The following is a 13,770-nucleotide window of genomic DNA, read 5'->3' as shown; positions in this document are numbered from 1 at the left end:
TGGTTTTTAATGCAATATCTACATAGGTGTATAGAGGCCCATTTCCAGCAACCATCACTCCAGTGTTCTAATGCTACATTGTGTTTGCTAACTGTGTTAGAAGGCTAATGGATGATTAGAAAACACTTGAGCTATAAAACGAACCTTCCGTTGAGCTAGTTGAGAATCTGGAGCATTACATTTGTGGGTTCGATTAAACTCTCAAAAGGACTAGAAAAAGAGAGATTTCATATGAAACTCGACAGTCTATTCTTGTTCTTGCGAGAAATTGCCAAGAAACGGAAGATTTTCTACAACGGTGTGTACTACTTCCTTCAGAGGACAGCACAAACAGGCTCTAACCAGAGTAGAAAGAGAAGTGGGAGGCCCCGCTGCACAACTGAGCAACAAGACAAGTACATTAGAGTCTCTAGTTTGAGAAATAGACGCCTCACAGGTCCTCAACTGGCAGCTTCATTAAATAGTACCCGCAAAACGCCAGTGTCAATGTCTACAGTGAAGAGGCGACTCCGGGATGCTGGCCTTCAGGGCAGAGTGGCAAAGAAAAAGCCATATCTGAGACTGGCTAATAAAAGGAAAAGATTAATATGGGCAAAAGCACACAGACATTGGACAGAGGAAGATTGGAAAAAAGTGTTCTGGACAGACGAATCGAAGTTTGAGGTGTTTGGATCACACAGAAGAACATTTGTGAGACGCAGAACAACTGAAAAGATGCTGGAAGAGTGCCTGACGCCATCTGACAAGCATGGTGGAGGTAATGTGATGGTCTGGGGTTGCTTTGGTGCTGGTAAAGTGGGAGATTTGTACAAGGTAAAAGGGATTTTGAATAAGGAAGGCTATCACTCCATTTTGCAATGCCATGCCATACCCTGTGGACAGCGCTTGATTGGAGCCAATTTCATCCTACAACAGGACAATGACCCAAAGCACACGTCCAAATTATGCAATAACTATTTAGGGAAGAAGCAGGCAGCTCTAATGGAGTGGCCAGCGCAGTCACCAGATCTCAACCCCATAGAGCTGTTGTGGGAGCAGCTTGACCGTATGGTACGCAAGAAGTGCCCATCAAGCCAATCCAACTTGTGGGAGGGGCTTCTGGAAGCATGGGGTGAAATTTCTCCCGATTACCTCAGCAAATTAACAGTTAGAATGCCAAAGGTCTGCAATGCTGTAATTGCTGCAAATGGAGCATTCTTTGACGAAAGCAAAGTTTGAAGGAGAAAGTTATTATTTCAAATAAAAAATCATTATTTCTAACCTTGTCAATGTCTTGACTATATTTTCTAGTCATTTTGCAACTCATTTGATAAATATAAGTGTGATTTTTCATGGAAACCACAAAATTGTCTGGGTGACCACAAACTTTTGAACGGTAGTGTATACATAAAATCAAGCAATGAGAACACAGAATATTCCATGAATACAGGATTCTAAAGACAATGGTGCATAGAGTAGTGTACATTGAAGTATGTATGACCAGTACAATAAGGACGACCTAAAGCTTGAACATAAATAAGAGAAAACAAACAACCTGGGACCTATGTCTCCCACGAGCATCCAACAAATCAAGCACAGCAAGTTCAAGGAGATGCACAAAAAAATGCGGGTCACCTATGTTACTACATCACGCCAGCTGGTGAAGCAGCAGAGGGGTTAACTGTTAAAGGGGAGTTGTTCCAAATATACCAAACTTTAGAAAACTAGTACTACAACCACGATTCAGATATACAACCTTCTCGAAAGGTATTACAGTATTTACCAATCCCTTCCAATGACCAATAGAGGGTAGTCGATCATTCATCCAATGTTGTGCTATAGTTTTTCGTGCTAGAGAATTTCTCTTCAAAAAAAATTCTAGTATGGTGATTCCAGGCCTCCCCATCCAATATAACAAACAAACAAACAAACAAACATAACTTAGGACATAAAGGGATGCTGACATGTAATAAGGAGTATAACAGGGATAGTATGTTTTTCCAAAAATCCCTAATGAGGGTACAAGACCAGATCATATGCCAAAAATCTGCCTCTGGAGCATGGCATCTCAAACAGTCCGAAGAAGGTAATCGTCCCATTTTGAATATCCTAACCGGGGTTAAATAGGCTTGGTGTATTATACATTACTGGATCATTTTATTATTTGCAGAGGGGGAAACATTAAGATGGGACTCCAAAATATCATTCCAATCATCTGACTGAATTGTAGCAATCCATTGTTGCCATCTACTTTCTACAGCAAGTGGTGTTGATGGATAATAAATGGATATCAGTCCTTGCGGACCCTGTGATTTTAAGAATTCCTATCATGAATTTGGATCTTTAAAAAAACACTTTACTGGGGTTTTCCCACAAACACATATATCCCCTATCCACAGGATGGGGGATACATGTCTGAGCACTGGTGGTCCGACTGCTGGGACCCCAAATGGTGAGAACGGGGGACTGAAAGTCCCCGTAAGTGGTCCACGAGAATGGAGCGCCGGTGTGCATGCTCTCACTCACTAATGAGCCGGGGACAAAGCTCACAGGACCTCTTATTGAGCTTTGCGGCTGTTTGGTAGAATTGCGCAAAACTCACTGGAAATGGGTAGGGTCCCACATTCGTTTGGAAACCCCTTTTATTTTTTTTTCCCTCAGGCCTTTTCTCCATTCTCTAAGCCAGTGTAATTACAGCAGGGAGCCATATACCTAGGTATCCCCAGGCGGCAATTATACCCTCTTCTCCCTTATTAGAATTGTCATATTGCAGTATTTGAGTGGACTCCGTTACCAGTTTTACTCAGTTTTTACAGTGGGACCTGGTGAACCCTATATTGCCATATTAGAAACCAGAGGAGAATCCTCCGAACAGGTACCTTATGTAACTCACTATGCTTTCTCCACATGTGACCATAAGTTTTCATGTCGGCAACTTTCTCCTCTGAGCGATGCATGCTGACCTTCAAGACAATCATTTGTGGCCACCCCACAATCTTAGCCACCCCGGTATTGCTCACGCCTAGTGCTGAAAATGTCGAACCGGAATAGGCCCATTCCCTTTTCACGGGCTGTTAACCTCCCTAATTTCACCCAGTCCATGATTTGGCATCTTAGTCTGCCTACCCGACCGGCCCTCTCGACACTCAAGCCACATCATCCTCACTTGGCAGGCCTCCAAAATAGGTCAGATCTGCTACTCGCCCACAATCTGTATTTCCTATCTTGTTAGTCTCCGCTACTTCTCCTCCACGAGAGCAGTCTGCTGCTTCTTCCCCCTTCTATAGGGAATTTTTATCCTAAGGTGAAACCTCAGATCCAATTCGCAACTGGACTAGGAGACATCCTCTAAATTGTCACATACTTTAGACCGTTTTATCAAAGCGGTCTGAAACACCTTACGAATCACTAACATGGAACAGTCTCCCTCAACGGAGATGGTCACCTTCTGTTGTCCCAGGAGGTCTCATATGCCCTTTCCCTTTGGGTCTCTGACACACAGGATCCACCTGTAAACTATCACATCTAAGTTCATAAATGAAAACTCAAAAATTAAATAAAGTAAATTTGCCTTTCAAGGTTGTTCATAACCTTTAAAGGAGGAATTGCTGACTTTGTGTGTGTGTGTGTGTGTGTGTGTGCGCGCGCGTGCATATTCTATGCTTAGTGTTTCTTTAAGGTACATGTACATTATTCTCCTTTTTTTTTTCTTTTTATCAGACTGTTTGACAAGGATGCCTCTTCTCTAAGGCTGGGTTCACACCAGCATGTTACGTCCGTAATGGACGGAACGTATTTCAGCCGCAAGTCCCGGATCGAACACACTGCAGGGAGCCGGGCTCCTAGCATCATAGTTATGTACGATGCTAGGAGTCCCTACCTCGCTGCAGGACAACTGTCCCGTACTGTAATCATGTTTTCAGTACGGGACAGTAGTTCCACAGCAAGGCAGGGAACTACATGCTCGTGTGAATCCAGCCTAACCCCCTTAGGTACCTCAGTCACTACTGAAGTTTTAGATCGCTGTGGATGTACATGAACACTATTTTTGCAATATAAATATCAAATAACTTGTATAGTTTGACAATATCACAATGTTTTGATCTTTTCAAATGCTGCATTTGAGATTATTTTTTTTGTTGGGCTGTTACACTATGTATTTCTTGTTTTTCTAAACAGATAATAAACTACTATATGAATCTTCTGATGGAAAGAAGTAAACGGAAAGGCTTGCCAAAAGTTCATGCATTCAACACATTTTTTTTCCCAAAGTTAAAATCTGCTGGGTTTCAGGCAGTGAAGCGATGGACAAAGAAAGTGGATGTTTTTAATGTGGATGTCTTGTTAGTGCCGGTTCACCTTGGAGTACATTGGTGCTTGGCTGTAAGGCATACATTGTTCTTCTTCACAAACACCCTTTTCCTTTTTAAAAATTAGAAAGTTGTCCATTTTAGAAAGCTACAGTAAGGGGGTTGACCAATAAACGTCCACAAATGCAATATAATTTCCAATTTGTAGTGATGGATTTGTTGAAGTATAAGTTGGGCAAATCTTGTATGTGAAATTCCACATTAACCTTATTTTTTAATGACTGAACAAGCTATTTTAAATATTTAGCTTTTATACTTAATTATTTTATTTTTTTCTAGGTTTCAATTTTAATGCCACTTATAGTTCTTGCTTATACTTATCAGGTGGAGCAGGAGAGTTATCATTCCTCTCTCCAGGCCCTATGTTTGGTCCACACGCCGCAGACTTTTTGTCGCCGGTTTTTAAGCAAATCTGCATGTCTTACATGCAGATTTTGATGCAGATTTCACCCTATGCATTGCAAAATGTGTAAAAAAAATCTTGAGACCGCATTGACATGCTGCGGATTTAAAAATACGCAGTGTGACCTCAATGCCATGAGGATTTTATTCTGCTCTATGTGGATGAGTTTTTGAAAACCCCATACACCTGTATTGTACTGTACTTTGCTGCGGATTTGTGCTGTGAATCTGCACCAAAAATCTGCTACATCTGAACTTGGCTTAACTACAACACTAGTGATGTGGGAATTGGAGCAGAGTATTGTATCAAAAGAAACATTGCAACTTTATTTTGCATTCTAGAAATTAATGCGTTGTAATTTCAGTATTTCTATTTTGCAGGTGGTAGATTTTAGAAAAAAGACCATAACCTACTATGATTCTATGGGTGGACTCAACAATGAAGCCTGTAGAATATTATTGTAAGTAACTCATACACTTATCCATTTTAAGCTGGACTAGCTTATGAGCACGCCTTAATTTCCTCTTTGCTATAAAACTGCTGAATTCTGCACCACAAATACAGGGAAAAAGGCTTTCAAAAGACCATTCACAAGCTGTAGAAAAAAATGACATGGATTGTAGGGCAGATTGTGGAACTCTAGAGGGCGCTATTCCTTCTAGGTTTGTCTACGTAAAGGCCACCACATTTCATCAGCTGTATGGTTTATGTAAAATCGGAGGCTGAATTTGGATTTGATAAGCGGTGTGTGACCCCTGGCTTTGCACCTGTAACTTTAAGGCCAAGTTAACACGGTATATGTTCAGACAAAAAAATACAAGGCTGATTTCAAGCATAAATGAGCTAAACAGTTGAAATCCATGAGCAGCTGTTTGCCGGTGTATTTCGGAGCGTAATAAAGGTTTTACACTGAACATAAGTTGTGTGAACATGACCTTTAGTATTATATCTAAGCATAGAAGGCTGGATTTACAATTGGTGGGAATTTATCAACCTTTCTATGGCGTAGGAAAGGGTCCAAAAGTTTTGGCCTTTTTACGCCACCCTTGCCACTTTTATAGGAATGGGTCGTGGCTTCCTAAAGAGGATGGAGCGACATTGGCCTGGCCTGGAAAATGTGTTCTAATTTACGCCAGAAGACTGGCCTACATTATAGTGGAAATCTACGCTTCTATCTGGGGTAAAAGTCACTTTTGAGCATAGCAAGCTAGAGGACCGTGGTGGGCCCTGTATCCCCCCCACTTATTGGGATACCCCCACCCACCTTTGGACAGTTAAATAAGTAAAATAAAAAGATTATACTTACCTCACCGTTCCGCCTTTCCCCTCTGTGTCCCCTCAGGCTCCCTAACAAGGTCCTGACGCAGGAAAGCATCAGGACCTCGTATGTGACGCAGCACTGATGAGGTTGAGTTCTGTGTCGCTTAACCCCTTCCCACTGCGGCCACGTTTGACCTTCCTGACATCCATATTTTTTAAATCTGACATATCTCACTTTGTGGTAATAACTTCGGAATGCTTTTACCGATCCAAGCGATTCGTAGCTTTTCTCGTGACACATTCTATTATTTGGACTGTTACTGGAAAAATTTGGTCGATGCTTTCAGTATTTAATTGGGAAAGACACCAAAATTTAGCAAAAAAGTAGCATTTTTACCAATTTAATTCTGTTTCAAAAGGCGATTTTTATCAAGGCACTACAATTAGGGAACCAGAAAGGGGAAGGCCCAAACATATCTGCTGGAAGCGAGGGTGCCCGCATTATACCAGGACATCCCTTCCCCAGCAACACTGGCCTGTGCAGAAAGGATTGCTTCACAGCGTAACAAATACTTAAGGATTATTTCATTGTTTGTTTTTTTTACCCCATTATTATACCACCTGGCTATGCCTCTGATGTACTCTGCCCAGCTTACATGTACCCCCACATTATAAACTAAAATACCAGTAAAACTCAAAACAAAACTACTGCTAAGTAAAAGCCACGCGCCAAAAGACGCTACCTCCCTTCTGAACCCTATAGCGTGCCTAAACAGCTGTTTACTTCCAGATATATGGCATTGATTCACTGAAGTGATATGAGTAAAATATATAACTTTATTTCATAACTCTCTAAAAACAGGGGTACAATCACCACTGTGAAAAGCCCCACCGTGTGTATTAATAACGTATTAAACAATAACTACCAAGTCCTGATTCAATTGTGAACCCTCTATGACTGAGTATATTCTAAAGATACCAATCTGGAATCAGCATTTAAACATGGGTAAAACAGTAGTTTGGACCCTAAAACACACTGGAGCTCGCGATTTCCTCACCAGAGACTCCTAATGCTAAGGTATACAACAATGCCACTGTCCCCTATGCTAAGATTCCTCACTTAACCCGACCCTACGCGTTTCTATACTTATCATCAGGGGTCTGTAGCTTGGTCACTCTGGCCAGGATGCCAGCGATATTACTTCAACAGCAGATAGTCTGCTGTACACCACGGAAGCATGTTCGCATAGATATCAGCGGCATGCTTCAATACGGGACTCTGAGTTACTATAACACCTAACTCCTCCCCCTGGCCTCGGCGGCGCTCTCCGAACCAGCCAATCACACTCACCCACCAGATCCGTGACGCCTGTCCATGTGACTCCCGGCTGTCAGCTGACATACCCGGAAGCCACACCGACAGTATCGAAACGAACGCGCAGGCGCAGTGGAAGGCTGTAGGCGCATCACTTTGCTGCACAAGAACCAATTTCGATCAAGGAAGGAGTATAACGATAATAAAGATTTGGATAAGATATATGGCATCGCCATACCCGGGAGAACCCTTTTAACAATTTTTAGGGTGTTTCTCCAGTCACACAAGTTGGGCACAACATATTTGCCACTGAAATATCCTACCTGAGGAAAAAATGCAATTTTTACTTTGCGCCATCCGCAGCGCAATCGTTTATGGAAAAGACCGGTGTTGGGTGAAAATGCTCACCACGCCCCTTAAATGCCTTGAGGCGTGTAGTTTCCAAAATGGGGTCACTCCTCAGGGGTCTCTTTTATTACTTCACATCAGAGCCTCTGCAGTTGTGAACCAATACTTTGTAAATCAATTTCGCGTGGTAATCTTTCACTCCTAAATCCTGTCGATTGTCCAGGCAAAAGATTAGGGCCATATGTAGGGTATAAATTCACATATTATGTGGGCAAAACAGCACGACAATTTCGACGCCGGATAAGGGAGCATGTTGGAGATATTATCCATGTTAGGGACACCCCAATATCTAAGCATGTGCATGCTAAACACCAAGGCCATGCAGCATGTTTAAAGTTTCAAGCAATTGAACTCATTAGACCCCCAAAAAGAGGAGGTGACTGGGACAACCTAATTCTACGCAAAGAAGCCCAATGGATCCATAGACTGGCATGCATACAACCAGCGGGTTTAAACGAGCAGACTAATTATACGTGTTTTATTTAATATGCAATACCATTCCCCTTAAGGTGGCCAATATTCACCTTGGGTTGCCCCTTTTTGGGTGGGTGGGTTCCATTTGCATAGTGCACTATGTTTGATATGGCCATATTGGCCAGCCAACATATAAAGAGATCTTTTGTCAGTTTTTCCAAATGGGAGGGACTCAGTAATCTTGCCCACCTAATATGTGTTTATTAACTTAAGAGTTGCTTTGTGAGGTAGTCCACTTGCGGTGGGTAACTGTCCCGCAAGACATACTTACAAAATAAATTATCGTTTTGCGCTTACCTTCCTCTTGCTTGGCAGTCCGGGCGACACGTCCTTGGCTTCTACTGCGCCTGCGCGTTCGGCATGATGCGGTCGATGATGACCCCTGGCTGTCAGCTGACGGCGGGGGGTCACATGGGCAGGTGTCACGAATCGAGAGGGTGTTGTGATTGGTCAGTTCATGTATCGCCGCCAAATACGAGGGGTGGAGTTTAGGTGTTTATAGTAACCCAGCGCCTGCAATGAAGTATGCCGTTGACATCGATACGTGCATCTTCCCGTGACGCACAGCAGAATATCTGCTGTTGAATATTATTATCGCTGGTGATGAGGCCAGAGTTACCAAGATACGGACCCCTGAGGATGAGTATCTGAAACGCGTAGGGTCGTTTATTGTATATGGAATGTCTGCATAGGGGACAGTAACATTGTGTTACACCCAGCGCTAGGAGATCCGGTGATTTATTTCGGACACTGGTGCTTCTTTTGGGGATTGTACTATTGTTGTGCCCAGGATATATGCTGGTTCCAGACAAATATTGTTACAAACACTGAGATATATCTATCATAATGACTCAGTGTTTTCTGTTTAATACATTTTTTAATTTTCACGGTGGGGCTCATTTCACAGTGGTGTGTTACCCCTGTTTTTAAAACGAGTTACTATTAAAAGGTATATTTTACTCAGTTGTCACTTCAGTGAACCTTCTAATTTTTTCATATTGTGGGAGCACAATTAGATTTATATCAATTTATACAGTGAATTTATATTTAGTCCATACAGTTAATAATTTCATTATATCTGGGTATGGCAGCCTTTGCACTCTCTGATTTAAACACAGAAGGGTGGATGAGTGAGGCAAAAAGTGTCTTTCAATAGCCTTTTGAAATTTTCTGGAATGTGAGAAATTGCTTCTAAATTTCTAAGCCTTGTCACGTCTTAGAAAAATAAAAGGATGTTCAAAAAACGATGCCAATCTAAAGTAGAAATATGGGGATGTTAATTAGCAACTATTTTGTGTGGTATAACTGCCTGTCTTACAAGCAGATACATTTAAATTTCGAAAACCAATTCTTTGTAATTTTTCACTTTTTGGTGATTTTCACAAATACTGAATGTATCAAGCAAATTTTGCCTGTAACAAAGTCCAATGTGTCACGAGAAAACAATTTCAGAATCGCTTGGATAGATGAAAGCATTCCGAAGTTATTACCACATAAAGTGAAACATGTCAGTTGAAAAATGAGGCTCTATCAGGAAGGTCAAAAGTGGCCAAAGCGGGAAGGGGTTAATACATTTTCTTTATATAAATAACTTTAGCATATATTGCTATAATTATTGCACATAACTTTACAACTTTTAACCTCTGCAAATACAATTATTTTTTTTTTAAATGATAAATACAATTTGAGAATTGTCTATTTGATTATAACTTCTGTGTTCCCTGGCAGGGAACAGGTTAACAGAATCTATAATCCATTATATACGGCATGCACTAACGTTAAACATCTGCCGTCACCCCCTCAGCCGGTCTCAGACGAGAGCAGTGTAAAGTGCAGCAGGGCCAGGTAGATGGCACTCTGGGGTGAGATTACATTATAGTGTCAAGTCTGAGTAGGACCCTGTGCAGTACTGGCCCCACGATGGAGGGTTAAATATTTGACATTAAGACCGGATTCACACAACCGTGAAAAACGATCAGTGTGTCCACCGTATTTCCCAGCCCGAGCACGGTACATGTGAATGGGACTCTAGGCTACAGCCACACGACAGTGAAAGTAAACGTCCATTAAAAATAGATCAGTTGTCAGTTTTTCATGTCCATTTTGCATCGGTTTCTCCAAATTCTCATCCATTTCTAGTCCGTCTGTTTATTTTTCTTGGCCGTTAAGAAAAATAAAAAAATGGGTTTTCATTTGTCAGGGTTTTTTGTGCCAATCCCCTGAACACACCACAGTGCCCATGTAGATAGTGCCACAGTGCCCATGTAGATAGTGCTGCAATGTCTCTCTAGATAGTGCCCACATAGTTCCACCCCCCAATAGAGTGCCATTTAGATAGTGCCACACTCCCTAGCAGATAGCGCAGCACCCTCTCCCTTGTAGATCGCAACACCCCCGCGATTCCTTGTAGATCGCGCCGCTGTAGCTGCCGATATGAGCTGAATCCCCAGGCAGATTGGCGGCTCATTGGCCGGGGAATCAGCTCCTGGTGGGAACTACAGCGCTGCGATCTACAAGGGTGTGGATGTGTGCGATCTACAAGAGAGGGGTGGCTGCGATCTACAAGAGAGTGGGGCTCTATCTACAGCGGGGCGGTGTGGCTATATACTAGGAGTCTGTTTCCCAACGGAATTGCTATCATTTTGTTCAGTACAGAACAGCAGTTCCATGGGGAAGCAGGGACAGAATGGGGCAGTCCAGGCAGTGATGAGGTGGCGAGGCCGCAGCACGGCGCGACTAAAGAATAGATTCAACTATTCTGTTGAACAGAATCTTGAGAGCCCTTAAAGGCGAATTAATCAAATTTAATTTGATTGATCGCCCAGCCCTACCATCGGCTATTGATGGCCTTTCCTGACAATAGGCCATCCATTTTTATTGGCTGGAAAACCTCTTTTCCCCGGTGACAGAGCCTCTTTAGGTCATTAAGGGTTTACTTATAAAGTGGTAACAGAGCTTCTTTAATGACCGGGCCTGAAAAGGCCTTAATGACCAGCTAAATTTTTCTGTCTTTGCCTTTCAGCAGCCATTACTTTTTTTATTTTTTTCATTGGCGTGGCTGTATGAGGCCTTGTTTTATGCGAGAGAAATCATATTTTTTTGTTACGGCATGAATATAGCAAAAAGTGATTCTCAGCATTTTTTTTTTTCTTTCTTTTTTATCCTGTTCACATTTCACGCTAAATAACCCGTTGGATTAATTTTAATTCTTCAGGTTATTACAGTCATATAGATACATAATATGTGTAAATTTTTTTTTTTTTTTATTTAGTGTAGGGGCAATAAAATATATTTATTGCAAAATGCGTTGTTTTTTTGGAACCCTTTTTTTTTTTTTTTTCTTTTTTTTTTTTTACTTCATTTTATTTTGTCTTTTTTTTTTTTTTGTTTTTTTTTTTTTTAAATCTCATTAAGGGATAACCTTATTTATAACTTTAACCCCTTAATGACCGGGCCATTTTGCACGTTAATGACCAAGGATTATTTTTTTTTTTTCACGGTCGCATTCCAAGAGTCGTAACTCTTTTTTTATTCCGTCGACATAGCCGTATAAGGGCTTGTTTTTTGCGGGACGAGTTGTATTTTGTAATTGTACCATTTTTAGATGCTTATAACATATTGATTAACTTTTATTAACTTTATTTTAGGAGAGAATTGAAAATAAGCAGCTATTCCAGCATTGATTTTCACGTTATAAGTTTACGCCGTTTACTATGCAGCGTAAATAACATGTTAACTTTATTCTGTGGGTCGGCACGATTACAGGGATACCAAATATGTAAAGGTTTTATATGTTTTTTCTACGTTTGCACAATAAAAACCCTTTTAGAAAAAAATTACTTGTTTTTGCATCGCTGCATTCCAAGAGCCGTAACGTTTTTATTTTTCCGTCGATGTGGCCGTACATGGGCTTAATTTTTGCGGGACAATGTGTAGTTTTTATTAGTACTATTTTGGGGTACATAGGACTTATAGATTAACTTATTTTATTTTTTATGGGGGGAATGGGAGAAAAGAGAGAATTTTGACGTTTTTTGCGTTTTCTTTGGACGCCGTTCATCCGGCGGTTTAATTAATATGTTCATTTTATTGGTCAAGTTGTTACGAACGCGGGGATACCATATATGTGTATGTGTGATTTTGTTTTGACCGTTTTACTAAATAAAACCACTTTTTGGGCCAAAAAAGTAGTTTTATTTGACTTTGACTGTAATTATTTTATTTTTTTTTTCACAAACTTTATTTAACTGTTTTACATTTTTTTTTTTTAGTCCCACCAGGGGACTTCACTATGCGATGTGCGGATCGCATATATAATGCTTTGGTATACTTCGTATACCAAAGTATTATTGCCTGTCAGTGTAAAACTGACAGGCAACCTGTTAGGTCATGCCTCCGGCATCGCCTAACAGGCAGATGCTGAAGGCAGACCTGGGGGTCTTTGTTAGACCCCCGGCTGTCATGGAAACCCGACGGCGACCCGCGATTTGTTTGCGGGGGCGCCGATCGGGTGACAGAGGGAGCTCCCCTCTCTGTCAAACACATTAAATGCCGCTGTCACTATTGACAGCGGCATTTAATGGGTTAAACTGCCGGAATCGGCGCGCGGTTCGATTCCGGCAGTTGCAGCAGGAGCCAGGCTGTGTATAACAGCCGTGCTCCTGCCGCTGATAGCGTGGGTACAGTCTCAGTACCCGCACCATCACAGGACGGATATATCCGTCCTCCTGCGCGAACTAGCAGCTGCTGAGGACGGATATATCCGTCCTTCGGCGTTAAGGAGTTAAAGGAAAGGTGTCACGAAAAAAAATTTTGGGATATCAATTTGCATTTAGTGTTTTATTATAAAATCTTTTATTTATGTGTGTGTTTTTGTTTTTTACTTTTTTCTTTTTTTCTAACTTTTACTTCACTATGGGGGCTGCCATTTTGTTTTTCATCTCTGTATGTGTCGATTAACGACACATACAGAGATGGAATACGGCAGCTACAGTGCATAGGAGTCAATGAACGGGAGCCGTTCCATTGACTTTGCTCTATGGCTCTGTCCTGCGCAGACGCAGGTAGAGTCACACAGAGCAGAGCAGCTGTTTGCAGGGAGAGAGCAGACGCCATCTTGAAGACCAGCTGCACTGCAGGTAAGATGTGTGTCTCTGCATGTCCCACTCTCTACCTCACAGACCCCCGCTCTCGTGACCCCCGACGGGCCCCCCCCCCCTCCCTCCCTTGTGTGAAGGACACACGATGAAACTGTACTGGGAAAGCCCTGAACGGTAAATCGCTCTAGTTGTGCTGAGACTGTTTGGGGATGTGACTAATGAACCTCTCAGTCTCAGCACAATTAGAGAGATTTATCGTTCAGGGGTCTGGGAAAGCTGGGTGACCACCATTACCCCTCCTACTGGAGTGTGAGATGTTCATTAGTCACATCCCCAAACACACTCCACTAGGAGGAGTAATGGTGGTCACCCAGCTTTCCCAGACCCCTGAATGATAAATCTCTCTAGTTGTGCTGAGACTGAGAGGTTCATTAGTCACATCCCTAAACACTCCAGTATGAG

The 13,770-nt window shown here is 41.9% G+C and overlaps 1 protein-coding gene across 7 annotated transcripts in view; it reads left to right on the top strand.

Moving 5' to 3' along the window:
* SENP1 (SUMO specific peptidase 1) overlaps nucleotides 1-13,770 on the top strand; it is a 62,043-nt gene that overhangs the window by 37,006 nt on the left and 11,267 nt on the right. For 5 of the 7 annotated variants that reach the window (XM_075851911.1, XM_075851912.1, XM_075851909.1 and 2 more), the window contains 2 exons: nucleotides 4,159-4,362; nucleotides 5,133-5,212. In XM_075851911.1, the coding sequence (XP_075708026.1) occupies nucleotides 4,159-4,362; nucleotides 5,133-5,212 (284 nt within the window). Of the gene's footprint in view, nucleotides 1-4,158; nucleotides 5,065-5,132; nucleotides 5,213-13,770 lie in introns of those variants that run through there. The other 2 variants (XM_075851915.1, XM_075851914.1) reach the window with 2 other exon arrangements.

Source organism: Rhinoderma darwinii, chromosome 2, assembly GCF_050947455.1.
Source record: "Rhinoderma darwinii isolate aRhiDar2 chromosome 2, aRhiDar2.hap1, whole genome shotgun sequence".
In the NCBI taxonomy this organism is placed as follows: domain Eukaryota; kingdom Metazoa; phylum Chordata; class Amphibia; order Anura; family Rhinodermatidae; genus Rhinoderma; species Rhinoderma darwinii.
This window is presented reverse-complemented; position numbering and strand designations above follow the sequence as displayed.